Source organism: Patella vulgata, chromosome 5 (genome assembly GCF_932274485.2).
Source record: "Patella vulgata chromosome 5, xgPatVulg1.2, whole genome shotgun sequence".
In the NCBI taxonomy this organism is placed as follows: Eukaryota; Metazoa; Mollusca; class Gastropoda; family Patellidae; genus Patella; species Patella vulgata.
Genome location: NC_065883.2, coordinates 278,401 through 305,711, shown reverse-complemented (window position 1 = coordinate 305,711; position 27,311 = coordinate 278,401). Strand labels below are relative to the sequence as shown.

The window sequence follows — 27,311 nt, the reverse complement described above, 5'->3', positions numbered from 1 at the left end:
GTTAATATAAAAATAACAGTTAAAAATAACAGCTCAAATACAGAGTCTGCATAATAAATCAAATACAGAGTCAGAGTTACAAAAACAGGGTCAGCATAATAAATCAAATACAGAGTCAGAAATACAGAGTCAGCATAGTAAATCAAATACAGAGTCAGAAATACAGAGTCAGCATAATAAATCAAATACAGAGTCAGAGATACAGAGAATAGCGAGGGGGAGAGAGAAATGGGGTTTAACGTCCACTCGACACAAACTAGGTCATTTCGGGACTAACACATGGTTCAATTTTATTTCCATAATTTGCTTGCGCGTAGGGGTCATTAGCAGTGGGAGGAAACTGGAGGACCCGGAGAAAACCCACGAGGTTGGACCGGCGACCCTACTCCTTGTCACGTACAACCGGGGATTCGAAACCATGCCAGTTGACTCAATGACAGACTTTATGATACAGCACGCACGTGCTAACCATTCAGCCATCCAACCCCCCACAGAGAATAGCAGTAACCTTTTAAACCATATTGAAATAATAAAATAGTATCTTACTTTGCCTCCAATCATGATAGTTCTAGGTACAAATTTCATGGCTGGATCTTTCTTTAATCTGTTATAGAGTGTAATAATATGGAAACAATTCATTAATTGACGTTTATATTCATGGATACGTTTAACTTGCATATCAAACATTGAAGCTGGATTAATAGTTACGTTATACTTCTGTTGTATATGGGCTGCTAGTTTCATTTTATTCTCCTGAAATTATAATTACATCAAATTATATATAAATAAATAAGGCTCTTACAATAGGGGCCACAATGGAACAATTGGTTGCTATGCAAGATACCACATATTTTACAAGTGATGAGAGAGAGAGAGAGAGAGGGTGGAAGTTACACATCAGATTAACGATGACACAGAGAAATGGGGTTTAACCTCCACTCAACACACATTAGGTCATTCCAGGACTAACATATGTTTCAATTTAATTATGCGCATAGGGGTCTTTAGCAGTGGGAGGAAACCAGAGGAACCGGAGAAAACCCACAAGGTTGGACAGGCGACCCTACTCCTTGTCACGTACAACCAGGGAATCGAAACCACGCCAGCTGACTCAATGACATACCTTATCATACCACGTAACACGTTAACCATTCGGCCATCCTACCCCTTCTTTCAAGAGATGACAGATGGACAGGAGCGACGACAATATATACGTTCACATGAGTACGGTGCATTATTTTTATAAACCCGAGTATTTACGGTGAGTTTATTCTGGATATCTGAACAAGATTGGTAAGAAACATTGCATGGCATCTGCTTGTCTTCATTAGCCCGGTTGGTGCAGAAAGGTAGGATGTTAAACCCCATTTTATTTTTTAATGAATATACCCATCTTCTCACAACTAGATACAGATGAGATTATCATATATGCTGATTGTTCTTAAAAGAAATGAAATGGGGTTTAACGTCCTACTGTTCTGCTCCAACTGGGCTAATGAAGATAAGCATATGCCATACAGTTTCCCACGAGGGGAATTTTACCCGGACAGCGGCACTATCGCCTACTCTTATATCGATTTCCAACTGTCAAGGGTTCCTATACATGCATGCCAATGTGTACGCAGGTCCTTCGTATTTCATCTCATCTGAACGACTACTTTTACCCCTGCCAGACCCTCAGACCTGCACCCAATTGGCCAAACGGGAACTACGCCAAAAAATCTCAATGAACTTTCTTGACCAACACCGGAATCAAACACAGGACCCTCAGGTTAGCCAGCCACTCAGCCAAAGTGGCCCCCCATCTTAATATATATTTTTGTGATTGTGGTTTGGCTGTTTGTGGCAGGGAGATTTTTTAGGGTACAAGGGTAGTACAAGCTGGGAGGTGCCACATGCCTAGTGGCAACATCTGGTTTAAGAGTTCTACTACTTTCAGTTTCATAGAGCTTCTATAAGGAGATCCAGTTTTTTACCTGTTTGACTTTCATGATTTGTCGAAGTAAATTTTCATCATCAGCAAATGGTTCTAGTTTTCGAAGTTCACTTAGTTGTGTTACCCAGGTTTCTCCTATTTTCTATAATAAATTGATATAAATTAGAAAGTTAAAACATATACATCAGGCCTATCATACTCCTCGCAGTGTTTCGTTTGATTAGAGCCAATCCCACTTAACACTGCTGTAAACGAAGCAAATTTCTGTACCAAAGTTTTAGGGAAGACTCCAGATTAAACGAAGGGCTGTCATGTTGCTGTACTTGGGATAGATTTGATTGAACGGGAAGAATATAGACATACTCCCTCAAAAGCTCAAGTATCAGAAGCCAATTCAGCAATGGCCAGAGAGGGATTTCTCAGGCCATTGCTTCAGGAATATATCAGACCCATTGCTTGGTAGATATGTCTCGTATTTTACGATTTAAGTTAAACAGCCTTGATATAACAATGAGGTGAAATCACGGTAAATCGAATAAATTTTGAGCGACCAGCAGTAACTAATAGGTCTGTATTTAACCTTTGACCCATCAATACAGACATCAACAGAGCCCATGCCTGATGATAAATCTGGAAATATGTAATTTAAATTTAATATTAACCATAGCAATAATATCGGATAGACCAGGGCCCTGTTTCTCGAAATTTTAACTAAAGATAAAATCCTTCAATTTTGATTGGCTAAGCACTAAAATCAATCTAATATTATCCAATCAAATTACTAAAATTTGGATTTTATCTTGGTTAAAAATTTCGTGAAACAGGCCCCAGGATTACATAGCAGAGCTAATAAAATGTCATGTAAATTCAATAATGACAATAGACCTATAAAATATGATATTTACCTCAGCAATAACATCTGATAGACCAGGATTACATAACAATAGCCATCTACGTGGAGTAATACCATTAGTTTTATTCTGGAAACGTTCAGGGAAAATTTCATAGAAGTCTTTGAATCTGAAAGTAATTTAAATATAATTTCATAGAAGTCTTTGAATCTGAAAGTAATTTAAATATAATTTAAATATAATTTAAATATTATTTCATAGAAGTCTTTGAATCTGAAAGTAATTTAAATATAATTTAAATATAATTTAAATAAAATTTCAAAGATGAAGATAACAAAATAGTTTCAATTGAGGAAATTGTGTTTGATCATCTCAAAAACAATTAGATTAAAGGAGTATTCTAACAAGATAAAAGGGATTTAAACCCCTCATTATGACATAAATCTATAAGTTAGTACTGGGGTGGGGAAAACCCTTAAACCTCCCCATTTATAAACTAAATCTATAATAAATGAAATAGGGTTTAAAGTCCTAATTTTCTGCTCTGACTGGGCTAATGTAGATGGGCATACACCATGTGATATGAGAGAAAATTTTCCCAGATAGCATCGCTACAGCCTACTCTTATATCACATTCAAACTGTCAAGGGATCTTTTACATACAACCCAATGTAAACACAGGAGTTTTGGTTTTTCATCCCATTCGAATGACTAGACAGCTGTCCTTGTGAAACCCTCCATCTTGCACCACTGACAAGGGGGAACCAATCTATAATAAGAAGGTACTAACGTGTGAGTTTTGATAATTTCTGAATGTATGGCAGCTACACCATTAATAGCATGAGATCCTATTATAGCTAAAAACGCCATGTTAATTCTTTTTTCTCCTTCCTCCTCAACTACTGACATTCTTCTCAACCTATCGTTATCACCAGGAAATTTCGTTCTTACAAGCTGAAATAAAATATGGTATATCTCAAAATAATATACAGTATTCTTCCAGGTACCTTGCTTAAACAGAGAGAGAGAGAGAGAGAGAGAGAGAGAGAGAAATGGGGCTTAACGGCCACTTGACACAAACTAGTTCATTTCGGGACTAACATATGGTTCAATTTTATTTCAATAATTTGCTTGGGCGTAGGGGTCTTTAGCAGTGGGAGGAAACTGGAGAAAAGCTACGAGGTTGGCTTATGATACAGCGCACACATGCTAACCATTCGGTCACCCAGCCCCCACCCCATTTGCATTATGCAAGAGGTAAATTTGCCTAATACAGGTCTTTATTTAAGCCTGAAATGTTATCTAAATTATTTATTAGGCATTAATTAACTTATCCAGACCATAATCAACTCTTGATGCCATCTTATGCCAGCAATGTTTAGTGGATTGGGATACAGTTTCAGCAGTGACCGCCTAGACATTCGCCAATGGCGACAATTATTTTTATTGGCAAATAAAGTGATGATACTGGCGAAAAATTTGGCGAATGAATTTTAGAGAGTGTTATTTCGTAAATCTGCTAATATTAAACTTGAAATCGTCTCGTTCAACGCTTCTTTCGATCGACTCGATGGAGTGTCTATTTTTAGTATATTAATTACTCTAGTCTCAATCTTACAAGTCGCAAATCAGTCAATGGTTACGCATTAAAACGACCGAAAGATCGAGTCTCGAGACTGTAAAACACAGTTACGTTACGCCCCTTTTGTGTGGCACTGCGTTGTATACATTCGCTTCACTACAAGTTTTCTTTACTTACGCAGCAAATAAATAAAACGCACAATAATGACAACTAATACTAGTAAACCAAAAATAAGGATAGATTCCTTTTTTACTTCCAACGACTACTGTTAGTCCAGAATCTACTTCCGTGAGTGAGAGTGTCATCTCGGACGCGAGTCCTTCGTAATCGTTGGCTTCATCAACATGTGGACAAAAACAAGACCTTAACCGAGACCGTCGAGCTAACCCTCAATGACCTCATGCTTATAAAAATGGATGGACCGGAAAGCATAAATTTTGAATTTGTCAAAGCATTTGATCAGTGGTGTGTTACAAAGAATCGTGGTGTCTTTTCTGTTCTAAGGATGAACTAAATCATGTGGCTGTGAAGTAATTTATCCTATAAACATTTTTTTGTTATCTGCATTCATTCTCTCCATAATGTGAACTTTTTGACAGTCAAGGAGATAAAATAACATTCTTGTGTACTATATAAGTACATATTAAACATTTATTTTCATTTTTAATTAACAAACATATGAATAAAATGATATAAAATATTTGGCTAAAACTTTCTGAATTGGCTAATAAAATTTTGATTTGGCTAAAAATTTGGCTAAAGGTTTTAAGAATCTAGGGCGGTCACTGAGTTTGTGATGAATAATTTAACGTAAAAATGGATAATCAAGACTTTGTTTATTATAGAACCAACGCTAGTCATGATGATTGAGACTAGCCTAAAATTCATTTGTTAATATCTTGGTTCATACTGAAGCAATTTGACTGAAATTTTCTGCATTTCCTGTTTTCATTATCTATTTTTTTAATGATTATAGCAAGAACTGTCAGCTCTTTATCTAATATTACCTATAATGTCCCCTTTAATATATAAACAAAAAAATATAGCGGGCATGGAAGATCGCAGAACGTTGAATATCGCTAGGGTTCGGCCTCTCACGACCATAATGCTTAACACAAAATATGAAAAAGTTCACAAGCCAATTATTGACAGACGGACGTTAAAATAAATATTCATCAACATTTGATATATATAAGGTTATTAATTTCAGGAAAATACCTAATTTTAATGATTTCATTTACAGTAAGTTGTATCGTTGAGTTATATATGTTAAATGATGTCAAACACAGTAAATCATATTGTTGTGTCATTATGTTGTAATAGTAAATTAAGTTAAATATATATTATATTACATATTATATACAGTAACTGACAACTCCATAACTTATTATAATGCTAAACATAAATACATATTAAATTGCATCACTTGCAACAGTTGGCAGTTAAAACATATGACCACATTTTGCTAGAGAGAGAGAGAGAAATGGGGTTTAACGTCCACTCGACACAAACTAGGCCATTTCGGGAATAACACATGGTTCAATTTTATTTAAAATAATTCAGTTGCGTATAGGGGTCTACAGCAGTTGGAGAAAACCAACGAGGTTGGACAGGCGACCCTACTCCTTGTCACGTACAACCAGGGAATCGAAACCATGCCAATTGAATTTTGTTAGAGATGGACAGAGAACAGGGGAAATGCATCACAATGCTTCATATAAAAGATGACAAAAATCTTTTAAAAGCTCTAGCCACTATTGCAATCACAAGGTCTTCGGGAAAGAGGGCACTCCAATAATATAAATAACTAGCCTCTATTGCATTCACAAAGTGTTCGGGAAAGAGGGCACTCCAATAATATAAATAACTACCCTCTGTTGTCTATTTCGTTCACAAGGTTTTCGTGAAAGAGGGCGCACCAATAATAAAATGGAGAACTTACATCCATGAATCGTTGATTAATCTCGTACATGATATCAAGATGACGTGGTAAAACTCTCTGTAATAAAGATACCGGCCATCTTTCTAAAGCTTCAGGTAATACTGTATGATTGGTATAAGCACATGTTGCCACCGTTATAGTCCACGCCTACAAATAAAACATATTATATACAGTACAACACACTTGTATTAGAGAGAGGGAGAGAGAGAGAGGGAGAGAGGGAGAGAGAGAGAGAGGGAGAGAGAGAGGGAGAGAGAGAGAGAGAGGGAGAGAGAGAGGGAGAGAGAGAGAGAGATTTAATGTCGACTCACACAAACTGGGTGATTTCAGGAAAAACAGAGAGAGAAAGAAATGGGGTTTAACGTCCACTCGACACAAACTAGGTCATTTCGGGACTAACATATGGTTTTAATTTTATTTCAATAATTCGCTTGCGCGTAGGGGTCTTTAGTAGTGGGAGGAAACCGGAGGACCCGGAGAAAACCCACGAGGTTGGACAGGCGACCCTACTCCTTGTCACGTACAACCGGGGATTCGAAACCACGCCAGTTGACTCAATGACAGGCTTTATGATACAGTACGCACGTGTTAACCATTCGGCCATCCAACCCCCCTTCAGGATAAACATGGTTCAATTTTATTTCAATATCTACAAGTATTCTCATGAATTCCTTACCTTCTCCCAGTCAATTCCTTCAATATCTACAAGAATTCTCATTAATTCTGGAATAGCTAATGATGGATGAGTGTCATTTAACTGGATAGCAACCTGAAATAAAGATAGTATCTTGTTATTACTATATGTTTATGGTAGTGAGGTGTGTGTACGATTACTCAACAAATGTATGCACATTGTTCAAAATTTCATCATTGTAACAAAAATGAAATCAAATTAGGTACATAAGACTGTTGGTTTGTTTGGAACATTTGTCATGGGTATTACAGACATTAAGTTCAGAGTGTTCACTTCAAAACTTTGTAGTAATATTTTAAAGTATTTTGTTTAACTTTTTCTTTCTATGAAAATGGCAACTTTTAACATTATTTTATTTTTAAGTGTTTTTCACATAAAAACTATAAATCTAACTGTATTTACTCTGTCCATATTTTAGTAATTTTTACCCACATCAAAAGCTGGTATTATAGCAGCCAGTTAATTGTCAAATGTTGAATTTTCCGGTGCAGGGATGAAGGGGATCTTACCTTATCAGCAAAAGTATCAAAAGATGTTCTGACAGAATCCCGACATCCGAATCTGGAAGATTTAAATCGTCTGATAATATCTTGAAGTGTAGCAGCTACCAAGAAATATTCTTGTTTCAAACGTAATTCTTTACCCTCGAATATCTAAAATAACAAGAATATTTTTATTAATGTCATAGAAACGACTTATATCACACACAATATCATAATTAATGTCACATCAGATCGGTTTTCAGGATAGACAGAACTGTGCCACTTTATTGCAGTTCCATCAATTCGCTATGTTTTGAACTGACGATGGAGCCCCCTCTAATGTATTTGGTATGTTTTGAACTGACGATGGAGCCCCTTCTAATGTATTTGGTATGTTTTGAACTGACGATGGAGCCACCTCTAATGTATTTGGTATGTTTTGAACTGACGATGGAGCCACCTCTAATGTATTTGGTATGTTTTGAACTGACGATGGAGCCACCTCTAATGTATTTGGTATGTTTTGAACTGACGATGGAGCCCCCTCTAATGTATTTGGTATGTTTTGAACTGACGATGGAGCCCCTTCTAATGTATTTGGTATGTTTTGAACTGACGATGGAGCCACCTCTAATGTATTTGGTATGTTTTGAACTGACGATGGAGCCACCTCTAATGTATTTGGTATGTTTTGAACTGACGATGGAGCCCCCTCTAATGTATTTGGTATGTTTTGGACTGACGATGGAGCCCCCTCTAATGTATTTGGTATGTTTTGAACTGACGATGGAGCCACCTCTAATGTATTTGGTATGTTTTGAACTGACGATGGAGCCACCTCTAATGTATTTGGTATGTTTTGAACTGACGATGGAGCCCCCTCTAATGTATTTGGTATGTTTTGAACTGACGATGGAGCCCCCTCTAATGTATTTGGTATGTTTTGAACTGACGATGGAGCCACCTCTAATGTATTTGGTATGTTTTGAACTGACGATGGAGCCACCTCTAATGTATTTGGTATGTTTTGAACTGACGATGGAGCCACCTCTAATGTATTTGGTATGTTTTGAACTGACGATGGAGTCCCCTCTAATGTATTTGAATGAAAATGCATCATTGTCTCACAAAACATCATCTATAAAAAAGTCACAACCATTGAAATCTCTGTTGCCTTGTAAGATATATCTGTTTTCAGTTTACTTTGAACCAAAAATATATTTACATCATAATTAAGTAGCCAAATTAGATATCATGCATCTCTTTAGACCAAAATGAATTTATTAACTATTTCAATTTGTCTGAGAAATGTGAGTTTTGAAGCTGAACACATTAGAGTCGGTGTGGTTTTCAGGTTGTGCGATGGATAATTGTTCAAACTGCCTTGATAAGAAAAGGTCTACGCTAGGCTTTTTGATAATTAGGCTAGAGAGAAAAATGGTGTTTAATGTCCACTCGACACAAACTAGGTCATTATGGGACTAACATAAGGTTCAATTTTATTTTAATATTTCACTGGCACGTAGGGGTCTTTAGCAGTGGGAGGAAACCAAAGGACCTGTAGAAAACCCACGAGGTTGGACAGGTGACTCTACTTCAGGAAAACCAGATCAGATAATTAAGTAAGACAATGTTTATTTTCAATACTCACATTATCATTAGGATATAAAACCCTGGATATATTCTCAGCTAAATTACGATCACAAACAGCCTGAATATATTCACCATTGTTGACTGAAATATACAAATTATTTTATAGTAAGGTTCAGTAATAGAAATATGATCAGGTTATTTTATAGTAAGGTTCAGTAATAGAAATATGATCAGGTTATTTTCAGACTATATTAGGAAGTGTAGGAAGATTGTAAATAAGGAACCTGTCACGAGATAATATCAGGAACAAATTCAGACTTTGTTAGACACAATCCTTCTAGTGCCTGTCACTTTATATTTTTATTCTATTTTTATATAGATTCTATAAATACATATCTGACAGACATTTGAAAATAGCAGGTAGGCACCAGGTCATTAGTTCCTCACAGAGGCGTCGCCGTGAAATATATATAGGGGGGGGGGCCCGCAACTCTAACCCCTAACCGTAACCCATTTTTTAAAACCCCTAAAAAATATAAACAAACACCATGTGGCCATGCTGTCTACCAAGACACCGCGTGCAAAAGCATTATGGTTACATTGCTGGCTGAGCGGGCGATAAATATTTAGTTTAGGCGGTTATGTTTTTGGGTACCTACATGCGATTCACTCTGATAAGTGGCAGAAAAAAATTAACAAAATATTACTGACAGGCTAACTGGACACAATTTTATGGAACACAGGTACTTTTCACTTCACACATGTTTCCAGGATGATTATGTGTGACGCCCATGGTTCCTCATATTTGAAAATAGCCGATAGGCACTAGGTCATTTGAAAATAGCAGGTTCTAGGTCATTAGGTCCTCAGATTTTGTTAGCTATTAAGATAGGTTGCCTACATCAGATTTTGTTAGCTACTATTAAGATAGGTTGCCTACATCAGTTAAATCAGCCTGTGTCTGTCCATTTATCTGGAACAGTCTTGTCTTTTTTCTGTTTTCTTTTTGCTATTGTTAATAAATGTGGGGTACAACTAAAACCGATATTTTCAGGCCTGTCTGTCTCAGTTTTAGTCTGGAATATATTGTGCTTTGGAGAATTTGCCTTGTATTCTTTACAAGTTCCAACTACTAATATGTGTACATATCCTTAGTTTTTGTCTGTACATATTTACAATCAACACAATTTTAGCCACATGCTTCAATACGTGAAATCAACGACACATTTGGTCTACGGATATATTCTGTTTTTTAAAGTTAAACTATTATTTAGAGACTTTATACTTACAGAATCTAAGATCAAAGTTATTTGGTGCTTTAGCTGACCAGAGTCGTAATGTATTAACTGTGTTATTACCGTAACCTGGTACTGGACTATCATACGGCATGGCAAATATAGTCTATAAATATATCATATATCACATTATAGTCTATAGATATATTACATATTACATTATACCCAACATGTAGCAAATATAGCCTATAATATTACATTTTACAGTAACTAGTCTATAAATATATATTACATTATACCCAACCCAAACATAGCCTATATTACATTTTAAAATACAGGTGTGATGTCATCCTTTGATGTTGGCGTACCATTATTTCCAATAATGTACGGGCAAACTTGCCAATCGTACATTATCTATACTAGATGAAATATTGGACTCGCGTGACGTATTTCATTGAAAAGCACGCGGGATAGTGTCTATATTTTAAGTTGTTTAATGGTCTCGAGCTAAAGACATTGCGTAATATATTGAAACAACACTCCGCTTACGCCTCGCGTAGTATTATATTACTTAATGTCTCGCTCTCGACCATTAAACAATACACACACTACACTAGTTGGGTGATCAATTCATTACGGAAAGAGTTTCATATAATTACTAAGCTGTTTGTGTGGAAAGATGACAGGTCCAGCTTGTCAATCAATTACGTAAAGCTCCGACCACGATTTGATTTCTACTGCTTTGATCCAGTCTAAGACAAAAAACCCCAAAAACCGACCAACAAACACCGATCAAATGAATGAAATGAAATTGGGGTTTAATGTCCTACTGTTCTGCACCGACTGGGATAATGAAGACGGGCTTACATGTTGCTATAAGGGAAATTTTGCCCAGACAGCGGCACTTACTCTTATTCTTTTATTTTCACACTAATGTGTACAAGTGACCTCAGTTTTCCGTCCCATCTGAACGAATATACGTTGTCTCTTGCCAGAAGCTCCGTGCTACACCACTGACATGGGGGAACCACACCAGAAAAATCACAATGAACTTTCTCGGCCAACATTGGAATCGAACACAGGACTGTCAGGTTAACGAGCCAACATACTACTCACTGAGCCACCCAATTAAACCCAATCAAATCATATTATTAATAAAATGGAGGTATTTTGACTATTTTACCTGAGCCACCACGGTTAAACCCAATCGAATGATATTATCAATAAAATGGAGGTATTTTTAGTATTTTACCTGAGCCACCACAGTTAAACCCAATCAAATCATATTATCAATAAAATGGAAGCTTTTTGACTATTTTACCTGAGTATCAACCCATTTAGCACTACCATCGTGATGTTCTACTCGTCCGAAAAAGTTGATAGGTAACATATACTCAGGTCGAGCTTTCTCCCATGGATTACCATATCGCAACCAATCATCGGGTTCTTCAAGCTAATAAAAAAAAGGTTTTACTTTTAAAAAGAAGAAGTCATGTACATTGCAATTATAAATCGTCAATCATTCAGTAAAAACGATCAAAAATTTAAAACCACCCCAGGGTTTCTAACGAGCTTTACTATGTTGAGGTCATGAACCACTAATTCCGGTCCTGAACAGCTGAAAAATAGGACTTGAATATTGATCTGCCCAAATCGGCTGTTTTCTGAGCTTATAATGCGCTTTGAATGTTTCAAAGAATGTCATTACCAAGTTTCATCCAGCTCGGTTGGCAAACAGATCATGTAAATGTAAATCATGCATTCATGTCCCTTCGACAATTGCAGATCGCTTGACAAGACTTCCATTTTTGATATAGCATCCAAGATAGAGAGAGAGAAATGGGGTTTAACGTACACTCGACACAAACTAGGTCATTTCAGGACTAACATATGGTTTAGTTTTTTATTTCAATAATTCGATTGCGCATAGGGGTCTTTAGCAGTGGGAGGAAACCGGAGGACCCGGAGAAAACCCACGAGGTTGGACAGGCGACCCTACTCCTTGTCACGTACAACCGGGGATTCGAAACCACGCCAGTTAACTCAATGACAGGCTTTATGATACAGCACGAACGTGCTAACCATTTGGCCATCCAACCCCCCGCATCCAAGATAGCTGTGATGATGTCAAACTCAGTTCAGGGTACACAGAAAGCTCATATTTGTTAGTATAAAACTGGAGACAGATTAAATAAAATTAGCTCTGACTTGTTTCAGAATCCAATATTTTCTTGACATTTATCTTATTATATATCTTATAGCTTATATATTTTCAAAAAACTGTTTATTTTATTTTTTTTAAATTATTACCTGCCAGCCATTTTCTAGTTTCTGGGTGAAGATACCATAATCATACCTAATACCGTAACCATAGGCAGCCAGACCTAATGTTGCCATGGAATCAAGGAAACATGCTGCTAGACGTCCTAAACCACCATTACCAAGACCTGCATCCAGTTCAATTTCTTCAAGTTCTTCAATATCAAGACCAAGCTGTTTGAATGAAAAAATAATTTTTTTATCAGCAACAAGTTTAATGTGGTTTTACATTCGGCCAAATGAATAGAATCTTTTCTTTGCCATGCCCTAGGAGAATCTAGACTGAAAAATCTATCTGAGTCAACATGGGATTGAAATGAAATGATATAGGATTTAACGTCCTACTGTTCTGCTCCAACTGGAAGATGGGCATACGCCATACAGTGTGCTATGAGTGAAAGTTTGCCCGGACAGAAGCACTACGGCCTACTCTTATATCGAATTCCAACTGTCAAGGGATCTTTTATGTGCACGCCAATGTGTATACATGGGACCTTGGTTAAAAGCTCCCTTAGAATAAGAATTGAATCTGCATGGGATTGCATTATGCCCACACAATCCCTCTCCTACAACATGAAGGTCTACCTTAGAATAATAAAAGGTAATATCGGGACTAACACACAATTTCATTTCAATAATCTACTTAGGTGTAAGGGTCTTTAACAGTCTGGGGAAACCAGAGAACCCAGGGAAACTCCACAAGTTTGGGCAGAGAGGGCTCTATTCTTTACCATGTACATACTTGGAATGAAAACCACACCAGTTGAATCAATGGCAGACCTGATGATCGTCCACCCAACCCCCTTTTAATTCACTTAGGTGTAGAGGTATTTAACGGGGGGGGGGGGGGAGGAGGCGGTTCTACTCTTTGTCATGTACAAACCGGAAATCTAAACTACGTCATCCAAGTCCATGATAGATCTAATAATCTAAAGTGTGTGATTAGACCACATGACCACCCCCTGAGAATATCAAGTGTGTATTACCTGATACACATTTCATCACAACAAGACAACTCTCAGAGTTTAGACAGGCGACTCTTACTCCTAGTCTAGTACAAGCCATTCCATGATCTAACTAACATACATGTATTAGACCAACTGACCACCCACTAGAGAATAATTACTTACCTGATACATAGCCTCATCACAAGCACTCTGCATACCTAGATTCACCATGGTATTAGATAATGTTCTTCCCATATAAAACTCCAGTGATAAATAATACACTCTCTGTAATAAAAACAAATAATTTATCAAAAATTATAAAAGTTAACTAATAGTCAAAATTCATTAAGGTCTTTAGGTATAGTCATGTTTCTGAAGCAACGACTGCGAGTTTTACAACATCTGGACGTTGCTAGATTACTTCACAATTCCCGAACTTATTACCTCTATGTTTTCTCACTTTAATACAGACATGTGAACAGTAGCGTCCAATCAAATGTTGTGACACTATCACACTCAAATCCTATATAGCGACCTCCATGGAAACCTTGGCATTGAACAAACCCTAAACTTTGCAACTCGATTATCGCAAATAGACATTTTAGCTGGAATCTCATAGGCTCATAAGCTGGGTGAATACCCAATTGAAATGATTGCTGAAATATACAGTGAATTACGTGAAGGCCTTGGTAAAAATGTTAAAGCGAAATCACGCCTTGATAAGATGTACAGACTTAAAGTGTTATCAAGCCTTCTTGAAGATGATGTATAGTGTACCAGGAGCTCACTATTTTCCAGAAGGCCTGATAACAATTCCCTCTAGGTTCATCTTCGGAGACCCCAGATGCAATAAAGAGATTTCATGTTTAACATCACTTCACTACAAACTAGGTGATTTTGGGACTAACATCAGATGGTACATGTATATCATGATTTTAATAATTTGTTTGCAAACAGTGGTGTTTAGTTAGCAGTAGAAGCAGAACCAATAGACCATCCATGAGGTGCTATGTATATGTATTGTTATGCTATTGTTTTGGGGAGACTGTTTTCCTAAGGGGTCTGCAGAGGAAGCTGCACAATCCATAGACCTTCGAAGAGCAGACGTTTTCCTGAATGGTTTTCCTTAACTTAGGGTCTGTGGAAAAAAAGAGAGCTAAGCCATATTAGGTATGAATTTCAAGATTAAAAGGTATGGTGACCATCTTGCCATGGGTTGATGTACAAACAAGGATCGAAAAACTTGGGCCTTGTCAGGTCAGTGAACAAGCGTCATTCTCAATGAGCTACTCCATTTTGTGTATAAATGTACTTTATTTTCTAATAATAAAATAGTGTGGTATTCACCACATTAAAATCATAGCTAATTTGTTGAAACTATCTACTTAATTTATCTAATAAAATATTTAAAATATCAACAGCAGCTGGAGTTGTGTATTAAATCAGACCATCTACATATCTCTATCTCTTGGTCATCAGACCATAATACATGCATACCTATATCTTTGGTCTTTAACATTCTAGACACAATATAATAAAATAAAATAGCTTTTCCTAGTGTACCCCTTCTTTTTCCTTGTCTTGTATCCCTGTCTCTTTTCCTTAGTGACCCCCCCCCCCCTTTTCCTTATGTCTGCCTAACATTTCCCCTTTATGTCCCCCTTCCCTTTCTTAGTGTCTCCTCACCCTTTCTGTTCCTGGTGTCCACCTATTTTCCTTTGTGTCCCCCTCTCTTTTCCTTAGTTTCACCACCGCACCCCTTTTCCTTAGAGTCTTTTTCTTATTCCCTCTCTCGCACTTACATTTTTGAAGTGACCCCCTGTCTTTTATCTTAAGTGTCCATCCCCTATTTTGATTAAGATGTTAATGGCATCATAAAAGCATTAGATTTTAGACGGCTAGAACTTATGTTTAGATCAAATGATTTTAATATATTTTAGACCAATATGCTTTTTCATAAGACTAACTTTCAATTGTATATGCACTGAAACTTTTAATCTATTTGGCCCTTCTTTCAGTCTAGAATATTGATATTGTAATTTTGTAGTGAGATATTTTGCTGACTAGAGAATAGTTAAACAGAGCAGGTTTATATGTAAAGATGTACAGTAGATAGAATACATTATATAATAGGTTTACTGTCATCATGCCAACAGATATTCTGTATATATACACTGTATACCATTGTAATAAGTAAAACTATATCAACTGCTATTGTCATTACTGTAAACATGGCACTCACTCATTTTTACCATTTCTTAAATCACCTTCAATTTTCTTCACATTTCAACTTCAAGGTCAAGGACTTACAGAAGTCAACTTAGACATTTTTATCTTTGTTTGTCAATGGGCAGAGGAATTATACCAGAGGAATACCTGACGGTCTCAAGCCCTGTCTTCTGAATATGTCAAGCTATTATTATTCTTGTGCCTGCATCTCTTTTCTTAGTGGCTCCTCTTCTTTAAGCTTTCCTTTGTTTTTAACCCTTGTGTCCCTCCTGATCCGTCTTTTCCTGGTGTTAACCCTCTTCTTATCTGGTGTTCCCTTCTCTTTTTCAAATGGCCCCTAACTTTTCCCTGTGTCTTCTCTCTCTTTTCCTAGTGACGCCCCCAACCCTCATTTGCTGTTGTCATACAGATTTTATCCTAGTGACCCCCCCTCCCCCTCTTTGCATTTGCTTAGTGTAACATTTTGCTAGTGCCCCACCCCATCCACCCTTTTTCCTAGTGCCCCAGCACACGCTTTGTATCTGCCTAAAGCATCCGTCCATCCCACATTTTGTCCTATTTCAAAATCTGGATGACAAAATCCCTGGTAAAATACTCGGTAAATATTTGGTTGTTTCTCTATCTGAGTCAAGTCATCATGATTCAGCAATATTTAGCATTTATTGCTTTGCAATAAAAATAAAAAATTAAAATCTTCATTTCAAGGTCTAAAAATATATATTCATTTATCGGGTGTCCTAGCTTGACAATGATCTGGGTTAACAGACCTACATAACAATATACTACTGAGTTCAGTTTTATACCAGTACAGTATACTGAGGTCAAGGTCTTACGTATTCTATACTGTTGATATATCACATGTATATACACATGTATATACCATAGTATTAGGGTCTAGTGTAGAACTAGGATATATCACATGTTATACCATCGTAGTAGGGTCTAGTAGGATATCCTGAATTACATTAAACTTGAAAACAACTGTTTGTTACTCACTATATCCTCGTCAACTAAATTTAATACAAATATTTATTCACTATACATAGATTTTATTTAAAGCAGCCATTTGATGTCTCTTAATGTAGTTTAAGGAAATGAAATGGAGTTTAACGTCCTACTGTTCTGCTCCTATGCTGGGCTAATGAAGACGGGCATATGCCATACAGTGTGCTATGAGGGAAATTTTGCCCAGGCAGCGGCACTATCGCCTACTCTTATATCGAATTCCAACTGCCAAGGGATCTTTTACGTGCATTCTTATGTATACACGGGACCTCGGTTGTAGTTTAAGGGATTGATGAATCTCTTGCTAACCACAATATTGTTGAAGTCCAAAAATAGTCCCATCTTCATTAGCCCAGTAGGAACAGAACAGTAGGATGTTAAACCCCATTTGGTGTTGTGCTTAAGGCCAGGGTATGCTTTTTCATTTGAGAAGACACAACACCACGCACTTGGCATTGGACTCAACCCGTAGACAGTAATTATTATTTGTGTTTGTATGAATATCTTTAATACATCTTGCATGAATATCTCCATTACGGAAGATATCAAAATTCTCTTCATCAACAGACCTCTAAAACTAGGGCACCTGTTCCATTGTTAAAGGTATTTGATTGAAAGGCCCAAGAAATTTTGCTGAGACGTAGATACTTTGAGTGACTTGACAATATATTTGTTACAATCAGGTGAACTGGGGCATAGAGCCAACCATAAACACAAAACAAAAATAATCTTAAACATCTGATCATCAGAATATTTCATATAGGCCTAGCTCCAATTATTTTATTAACTGACTTGACAAATCACAGAGAGCCATACAAAGACATTATCATGACTAATCAAATCTTTTTTTTCTTCCACAAAGGGGTGATACTATTTTGGTGACAAATACCGCACTATTTTTGATCATTAACAACCAGAAATTTTAACCATGAAAGCTGGCACCTATGATATTTGTCACAAATGCAATCGAAGTCATATTTCAATTTCAACACTGATTCAAATTGAGATCAAAATAGGATGACCAAGACAATTTGTTGACAAGACAACTAATAAATGTATACGATGACACACACTTCTATATTTCCATTTAAAATCACGATGTTGCCCCTTACCCAACCACTAAACTACATGTTTACGTTAACTATTTTTCTAGGAATGCATGTATCAATAATTGTCCTGAATTTGCCATGCTTTGAACTGATCCTTTCCGTCTGGATTTTACTAGGCATTTATCCCACAACCTATACTGTCTATTAAAGTGTCAATAAGCTATTGTCAGTCGGAATCGTTTGTCTATTAAAGTGTCTATAAGCTATTGCCAGCCGGAATCGTTTGTCTATTAAAGTGTCCATAAGCTATTGTCATTCGGAATTGTTTGTTACAATTAATCAGCCTTTTCTAATTGATAAATGCACTCAGGAATTTTAGCAGTCTGTACACGATAACTGGTATATAAAAAAGGTTGAGAACACCATGTGATTGTCTGAGATATCACCTCGGTGGAAGCGGACGTAAAATACAATTAACTAACAACAACAACACCATGTGATTGTCTGGGATATCACCTCGGTGGAAGCGGACGTAAAATACAATTAACTAACAACAACAACAATAGGGAGAGAGAGAGAGAAATGGGGTTTAACGTCCACTCGACACAAACTAGGTCATTTCAGGACTAACATATGGTTTAATTTTTATTTCAATAATTCACTTGCGCGTAGGGGTCTTTAGCAGTGGGAGGAAACCGGAGGACCCGGAGAAAACCCATGAGGTTGGACAGGTGACCCTACTCCTTGTCATGTACAACCGGGGAATCGAAACCCCGCCAGTTGACTCAATGACAGACCGTATGATAGAGCGCGCGCGTGCTAACCATTCGGCCATCCAACCCCCTCAACAACAACAACAACAACACCATGTGTTATTGTCTAATCATGAGTTATATAATGAATACTTGTTGATTTTACTATTTACTAGTGAGTAGGAAATATTGAAATATTTCGTAAATTTAATTTGCTACATTGTGTTTTATATGTGGTTTATATAATATGTAAATTATATATAAATTTATTATCTAATATTGCATACAGTCAAACCATATTAGCATCATGCATGACCATATATCTCGTTTTACATGTATATAATCTGCCAGGATGGAAAACATTTGTCACATGATAAATAATCACAAATTATTTGCATACAGGGAGAATAATTTGAAAGGGAATGACATAATTGATATAAAACAAATTCTGACGAAAACTAGTTAACCATAAGTACAAAAGACAACAAAACTAATTCTATTCACTAGTCAGATTATGGTCTATAAACAATACACAGCTCATACCTCATACATCATACCTACAACAACATTTACATTATTTCTGAGTATCTGAGTACTTGGAGAGAGAGTTTAACGTCCATTCGACACAGACTAGGTCATTTTGGGACTAACATATGGTTTAACTTTATTTCAATAATTCCATTGTGCATAGGGGTCTTTAGCAGTGGGAGGAAACCGGAGGACCCAGAGAAAACCCACGAGGTTGGACAGGCAACCCTACTCCTTGTCACATACAACCGGGGATTTGAAACCACGCCAGTTGACTCAATGACCTGAGTATTTGGAGCATGGACCCTAGTATGATACAATGTCCATGATTTTAGATACTTCTACTTGTTGAGTAAAACTCTTTCAACAAAAAATATATTATTTAATTTAATTAACAGATTCACTGAGGTAATTCCCACAAGCATTTAATGCAATAATTATGTGTTAATTTATGTTCTGGAAATGAATGTCACTTGACACTTGAAATTTAACAAGTACAAAGTTGTCTATTTCAACTAAAAACATTCACTGCAGGTAATGTACCAGTACCGCTAGATTTACCTCAGATTTTGCACAAACTTAGTATAAAAATAAAAATACACCATTTATAAACAGTCAAATCTAAAATTGAACATTTAGGCCCATATTTTCGAACAGTGTCTAAAATAATCTGTGATTAGGTCTAATCAGTAACTAGAGATTAGTAGTTGACTAAGTTTGGAATTCTCAAAAGTCAGATTAGCTAATTTTATACTAGAATTTCTCTTCGTCAACGATTAAAATTAAGTTTTAAAATTTGATTGTAAATCAAACATTTAAATCATTGATTAAAGAGTTTTTGTTTATCATTGACGAAATGGACCAGTTACAGGAAGTAGATCACAAAAACATGACATTGTGTTTGAGAACAGTGTTTCCGAACCTGGGGTTTAAAGGGATCAGTAGGGTGTAAGCAGGGAGAAAAAGCGGGTCCCTGTAAAAAGACATTGAAGTAAATTAGAGTAATGCATTTTTTGTATTGTAGAATATTTTAGAATTTCAGTAGTTGTTATCCGTCGCATTTCCCACAAGCCACCTAGTTGAGTTCACAATGGGGAGGTGCCAAGGTATAACTGTCTTCACTACAATAGAAAATTCTGAATCTATCATTATTTGTCAATTTTGTATAAACTTGCAATATTTCTATTTAGAGGGAACATTAAGGATTTTAACAGAGTCTCAGAAACAAAAGTGTAAGTATGAAATCTAAGCGCCAAATTATAGAGGAATGAATGGTGTATTTACCTTGTCTCCAAATTTGATTTCGATATATTTAGACGTTTTCCACGTCAAAACCGATTATCTGGATACGTAACCCAATTAAGGGTTCAATTCAATTTTTTGTTGGGTGACCTGATAATCTATTGCCGTTCCTTTAGAGACCTACATGTATACAGTGCATGACCCACGTGCTGTGCTTGATAACGAAAGGTACATTTCACCTACACGTTATTTATATAACCTAAAAGTCAGGTTTTATCTAGACACTGTATAATACTGCTTGGGACACCGGTCTCAGTTTCCAGATGAAAACTGACGGGTTTAAATTGTTTGAAAATGTATTAAGTATATTGAGTTAGTGGCGCGGCCCTAAGGTAGATGATTTTAAGGGTTTTTAACACAAAATTAAGCAGTTTTATTCTCCAAAATATAATCGAGATTGGCCCTTTAAATAAGACCCCAGACGTAGGCCAGTCACCTGGAAGATGAAAATGTAATTATTATTTTTATCCGTACACCATATCCAAGGTTGTAAATTCTTGGTCGTTGCTTCAGGAACATGCATCCTTTACAGTTCGAAAATTTCTTGTGTTTTGGTTGCGGGGGGGCGGGGAAGGGTGTAAATCGAAAATATACAATATTAGACAGAGTTAGTTGAGTATGCGAAGAGTGTGTGTGAATTATGGTGAAAGGGGAATGTGTGGTGTTAAAAATAAATAAAGGGAGCTTTAGTGGGTAAGATCCTGACTCGCTAACCAGGAGGTTCGTCTGGATTTTAGTTTTACTGCCTGGTTGGTTACCCTTTGTCAGTGGTGCACAGGGCTCTATAAAAGTTGAGTGTGCCTGCGCACACACTTGAAAATGTGCCTGCAGGGTCATACTGAAACACAGGGATGTAGCCAGGATTTGGTGAGTGGTGTAAAAATATATGTGGCGAGCGGAGGGAGGCAAAAAAATTTTGGGAGGGGGCATGGTCTTTTATGAAAATTAAACCCTTCTTGGTGTATTTTCAGAGCATCTGCTGCCTTTTGTATTTAGTTCAGTGCAAATCAAATTTCCATTTATATATTCAAATTCACTTAATTTTCATCAATGATACAGGGATCTAAAAACTTTTTGACACCACCCGACCGAGCATAAAATTGTTCCGCCCCACTCTGTTTCTCTGGATAGATAAGTTGAGGACCTTTCGGTATTTGTTGTTTTGTTGTTTGTTTTTTTCAAATATTACTTTATTACTTTGAGATTAAAAATTAAAACGATTCTTAAAACGGTGTTTGTGTTTTATTTGAGTACAACGAATTATGACAACAGGTAGATATTGACAATTAAAACACATATTATTTGACTTGTTTGTAAAGTTGTTGTACGTGTCTCACGAATATTATTATTATTACGGTGGAATGAGAATAAGGTCAGGCAGAAACAGAGAAAGCTCTCATCTTCCTCCTAGTCCTACACTCGGGCCGTAGCAAATCCACGGTCAACACAGGTAAGAAATAAAATAAGAAACATCGTGAAAATTTGCAGGCACGTGTTGGACAATTACGACATTCAAACCTTTAACATTGGAGTGCCGTAAATTGGTTCATAACTGCATAACTGAATGCATCATAATGGCATATCCATGCACTTAATCCTTTCTTCAAATATTTGGGGTGACTTAGTCAAAGATTAAGTATAACTACAAGTCAACGTTCCAGAATATCACAATTTATGGTTTCTCGAACAATGATTACCGAACTTAATGATTATGTTAATCAAAGTTTATAAAAATCCTAGTTTAAAATTTAGTTAGCTTTCCGGAATATGACAGATCAGAAAATCAGAGATTAAATCTATGATTAGCACTAATCTACTTTCGAAGATAGCTTTGTTTCTATATAATAACCAGTAGATTTACTAGGTCACTAACAAAAGTCACTATTTTTTTAAAATCCCTGTAAAATCCAAAACATTTTGTTTTTTATTGGATTCCTAAACTGTAATAAAATACCTTACCCTTGTTTGGACTTAATTTCCATCGATGACATTATGCTACTTATTTACATTTTTTGCATGTCGATCAATTTGACATTTCATTTACTAGCCTATAAAAACACAAAGTCAGCATGACATGGACACCACGGTCTCCTCCTGAAAACTAAAATTCTAAAAACAAGTATTTTTATTACCTTTGGGTCGATCTCATAGTAATATTGCTGTGTTCTAATCCATCTCCCAACCAGGTGATCTCTTACGGTGTGTGCCAAGGCAAAATAATAATCTCTCGGAGTGGAAACATTTCGGTCCTTCACCAAAGTGTAATGCAAGTGCCGGTTGAAACTTTTCTTGACGGTTCCAACATTTTCCACCGGCGCAATACCCCGAATACTAATTTGTTTTCGCTTATCATGATCGGACTGAGGTTTTGCAGCCATGTCAGCTGTGTCGGTTGAATGCCCAGCAGTGCAATAGACGATAAACTGTACTGTTTTTCAGATGCGTCTGCTACAGCTATGAGATAATACACCAAACTAGCCGCCCTTCCCTCAAGGACGAAGCCTCGCTGTCATTGACATTGATTCACCAGAGTATCCTCCCCTGTCCAAGGCAAATCAGTCTCCATGCAGCAAGATACATTCTATAAATAGGTTACATTTTAAAACACAATCGTATAGGACTAACTCGACCAATAATGTGTCTTGGAAACTGAATGAACTTCACTAAACAAATAAATGGCAATAAAATTATAACTAAAAGCTGTCATTAAACTTGATGACTTGTTTGACTAGCTTGTCAAAGAATGTGTATCTAATCTATTGTATATAATTTGTGGTCTTCACTGTAACCCAGGTATCATTTAATCTTGCGTATCTAGCACTAATTTCTTTCACATTCGTTTAATATCCAACCTTTGTTTAAAAATTCGTAAAAACTGTTTAAAATCACCATAAATCGTTTAATTTGTACTTCTGTCCAGTTTAAAGCTGACCATTCAATTTTGATAATGAGTGTCCAATTTACAAGTGTTTAATTTCTCAATCACTGTTAAAAAATAAACAACCCAATTGATTAATGATGTATAATGATTAATTTTTGAACAGTGGTCAGAAAAATTGGATACTCATTATCAAAATTAATCAGCCAGCCTTAAACTGGACACAAGTGGGGTTGAACCTACACTCAACACAAACTAGGTCATTTCGGGACTAACATAATCTGCTTATACAAGGCGTCTATAGCAACGGGAGGAAACCAGGGGAGGAGGGGAACATCACGAGTGGTTACATGGACAGAACCTACTCCTTAATTGTTACGTAAAAGCATGGGACCGAAGCCTTTCCACTTGATTCAAATGAAGTCCTTATGATCTAAAGCGCATGCGTTTTGAAAATAATTTGGAGCAAATTAAAAAAAAATAACAAATGTTTTGTTTACTATAATTACGGTAGCCTTATTTTTATTTAGAATTATGGCTATATTTTATATATTTATAGCCAATTTGACTATAAAAGATGCCAATAACAAAAAAATGGTCGGAAGATCCAGATAATGGACAATTTGTCTCTTATAGCTGGTCGGAATGACTATATCTTGTAAGCGAAGAAGCATGGGAGAATGGATTTTGAGCTGTTCGAAAATAAAATGAAAATATGATTTAGAAATATTAATTTATAAGAATTTAGCCAAAGTATTATTAAATTTTGTCGTTTATATACTTAATATCCCCTTATTTATTTCCGTCTTTATTTATATCGATGGTAAAGCATTTTGTCCGTGGCTATTTCACTCCAAATTATACTTCCGGTTTTAGTTTTCGAGAAAGAAACTTTTCGTCGGTTCGAGCTAATAAAGATGTCAGGTGTTTTGCGTAGCGCTATAACCAAGACAGCACCCGCTGTAAGATCTAACATCACACAAAAGGCAAATGTAATGTCTGGTCCACCTAAACACGAAATTTCAATTGCAGTAAGTTTTTCTTTCGTGAATCAAAGCGATGGCAAAAAACTGACCTCGCCGAATTACTTGTCAAGGTCGATGCAATAAAGGTATTTTTGAACGTTAACCAATGTATTATATAGAAGTTGGAATCCTGGACTGGTGATGTCACTAAGGGGAAGCGTTGTAGAAAAATGACTTTATGATCGTTGTCGGGCAAAATGATGCTAAAAATGTTGGTAAAATAAAAATTATAGCCTACGCCGGTAGGTTTTAGTTTATGAACTAAAGCATGGCTGTTTTTGCCACCCACAGACACATCCCACAGACACATCCCACATCATTTGGCCACGATTTTTCATACCTCCAAACATCCAAACAACCAAACAACCAGGCACGCTTCCTTGCTAGACTCTCAATCTTGCACCACTAACAGAGGTTACCATTCTAGTGTGCATAGCTGAAATCGGTCTCAAAAAGTTTGTGAACTTTTCTTTAAGTTTATATTAAAGGTTCATAAAACCGACGATGGCTTGTCTCCCCTGGCTGTCATATAGCTATCAAAAACGTTATTTTAAGGTCCGAGTGACTGGGTGAGTAGGCCTATAAGTTGGGTTTTCCAGTCCCGTTCCCTCTAGTCACTTGTGCAGGAAGAAAGGGCTTGGCAATGAAAAGGGTTTCAGTTGTTTAGATGATGCAAAATGTATACCATTGTCAGCACTTTAACCAAACAGAATAAGAGTAGTCCATAGCGGTGCTATCAGGACAAAATTACTCTCACAGATTAGAAGATAGATTATACAGGGATAGAACTTTATTTGAAAACACACAAGCAAAATTGCTTGTTGATTTCAAATGTACAAGCAAAAATAGGATTTTGAAGAAATTCAAGGGGCAATTTTTTTCTTTAATGAAAAAACATAAAAAAAAGTTTGTGTTCATTCCGCCGTACATATTTTTATAGCTACCCTTGAAAACTCGTTTTTTCTCATGTCGTAAATAACATCAAAAGGTAAACATTTTTTCAATATTTGTGTTAAATATCATCCAGAAAAATCAAAACCGCGATATATCCCCGTGGCAGTACGTGTTTTTTTTACTATTAATAAACTGTTTGTGTCCGTGAAAGCAACGTATATTTTTGACCGATGTCGGAATTTGTTTGGTGGAATATAACGACAATAATGAAACGACAGATAGTCGAACACTAAAAGAGGGAAAAAAGGCATGCGCAGATGTCACAAAACGCCGGATAAATACATCGCTTTATTTACATTTTGCAAGGAACTTAGGACGGAAAATAATGTATAGAATTTCTTTTTTTTGTCATAATTATCGTCTTGATTTTGCGTAAAAGAAGAAATCATGTTATTCAGTAACAATAAGCGAAAAAATGTTACACGCATTTTTTTTCGTTTGACATATTTTGTGACACGCAGTCTACAATATCAACACGCATTTTGCGTGTTTGCGTCCGTCAAATTCGATCCCTGGATTATATAAAGAGCTGACAGTTCTCACTATAATAGTTAAAAACTAGATTTTCATTAAAAAAACCCTAGAATTTCATTCAAATTGATCCAATATGAACCGAGAATTAAGTGATTGAAATTTCCGCCTCTAGCCTCGATCATCATTACTAAAGCCAATACGATAAACAGCATAGTCTCGACTATCCATTTACTCATTAATTCGTGAAGGAAAGTAATGCAGTAAATCGGCTAATAATCCACCAAAGATCGCAGGCTAGCGATGCCATTGAGAGTTGTTATGGTCTAGATAGGTTAATTAATGTCTAATTAATAACTTAAATAACATTTCAGGCCTAAAGAAAGACCTGCGATAGACAGATTTAGCTCTTGCGTAATGTATGTTTAATTGTAAGAAACAAGGGGGGTTGGATGGCCGAATGGGTAGCACGTGCGTGTGCTTTATCATAAGACCTGTCATTTAGTCAACTGGCGTGGTTTCGAATCCCCGGTTGTACGTGACAAGGAGTAGGGTCGCCTGTCCAACCTCGTGGGTTTTCTCCGGTTTCCTCCCACTGCTAAAGACCCCTATGTGCAAGCGAATTATTGAAATAAAATTAAACCATATGTTAGTCCCGAAATGACCTAGTTTGTGTCGAGTGGACATTAAAACCTCTCTCCCTCTCTCTCTCTGTGTAAGAAAGAAAGATTTTAATCCCCATTTTATTTCTATCTATTTATGTTTATTTAATCCAATCTTTCTTTTATTATTCCAGGAAAAGGTGGGAGTTGGAATGGTGATGTGTGCAGTTGTAGTAGCACCAGCATCCTGGATTCTCATGAACATCCCAAATTATAAAAAACGAGATGATTAGGCATAGTTTGATTTAATATTTATAGAGATGGATGTGAACTAGAGACAGACATAATAAAATCTAGAAGTGAACTTTAAATATTTGAAAAGAAGAACATGATAAACTGAACCGAACTTAGAAACAAACACAAAAAAATACCAAATTTGGAATGAAGGCAGTGAAGAATATTTGGATGTTACACTAATATACTATTCCTGCATTATTTTTATTAAAATGTAACAAAATGTTGTGTTTGTGATTTTGTTTAAATATTATCTATGAATTATCAGCTTCAATTTAATGCCTTTAGATAAAATAGGGGTGTAACGTCCTTTATTTCTGTATACACCATGCTGTGTGCTATGTTTGAAATTTTGTCCAGACAAAGTCACTGGGACCCTTCAATTTTAAACTGTCGGGGATATTGATTGTTTTTTTATCCCATTCAGACAACTAGATTCTGTTCCTTTCCAGACGTGCCTTTTAGCACCACTGACAAGTGGAAACCACCCTGTGAATCTTGAGGACCTTTTTCAACCAACACCGTCATCCCCTGGCTAGTGATCTACAGGGCCCAACCCCACATGCAAATTCTGTGGTGATTGAATATTTACAGCTTGTGACCATGACGAAATCTGCAGGTGACCTTAATATTTAGACCTG

At 36.4% G+C, this 27,311-nt stretch overlaps 1 protein-coding gene and 1 long non-coding RNA gene across 2 annotated transcripts in view; one reads left to right on the top strand and one right to left on the bottom strand.

Annotated features, from left to right (window-relative positions):
* LOC126821663 (glycogen phosphorylase, muscle form) overlaps nt 1-22,963 on the bottom strand; it is a 28,427-nt gene extending 5,464 nt beyond the window's left edge. Inside the window, exons 1-13 of the mRNA XM_050550135.2 lie at nt 22,579-22,963; nt 13,765-13,866; nt 12,626-12,808; nt 11,637-11,768; nt 10,370-10,481; nt 9,139-9,221; nt 7,515-7,658; nt 6,988-7,080; nt 6,312-6,458; nt 3,578-3,741; nt 2,842-2,956; nt 1,977-2,078; nt 547-753 (exon numbers count right to left, since the gene is read on the bottom strand). Coding sequence (XP_050406092.1) covers nt 547-753; nt 1,977-2,078; nt 2,842-2,956; nt 3,578-3,741; nt 6,312-6,458; nt 6,988-7,080; nt 7,515-7,658; nt 9,139-9,221; nt 10,370-10,481; nt 11,637-11,768; nt 12,626-12,808; nt 13,765-13,866; nt 22,579-22,824 — 1,830 coding nt within the window. The 5' untranslated portion in view covers nt 22,825-22,963. The remainder of the gene's footprint in view (nt 1-546; nt 754-1,976; nt 2,079-2,841; nt 2,957-3,577; nt 3,742-6,311; nt 6,459-6,987; nt 7,081-7,514; nt 7,659-9,138; nt 9,222-10,369; nt 10,482-11,636; nt 11,769-12,625; nt 12,809-13,764; nt 13,867-22,578) is intronic.
* A 1,161-nt stretch (nt 22,964-24,124) lies between these two features.
* LOC126821672 (uncharacterized) lies at nt 24,125-26,897 on the top strand. The gene is made up of 2 exons (XR_007680436.1): nt 24,125-24,355; nt 26,571-26,897. It is a non-coding gene; the product is annotated as an uncharacterized LOC126821672 (long non-coding RNA).
* The last annotated feature ends 414 nt before the right edge of the window (nt 26,898-27,311 follow it).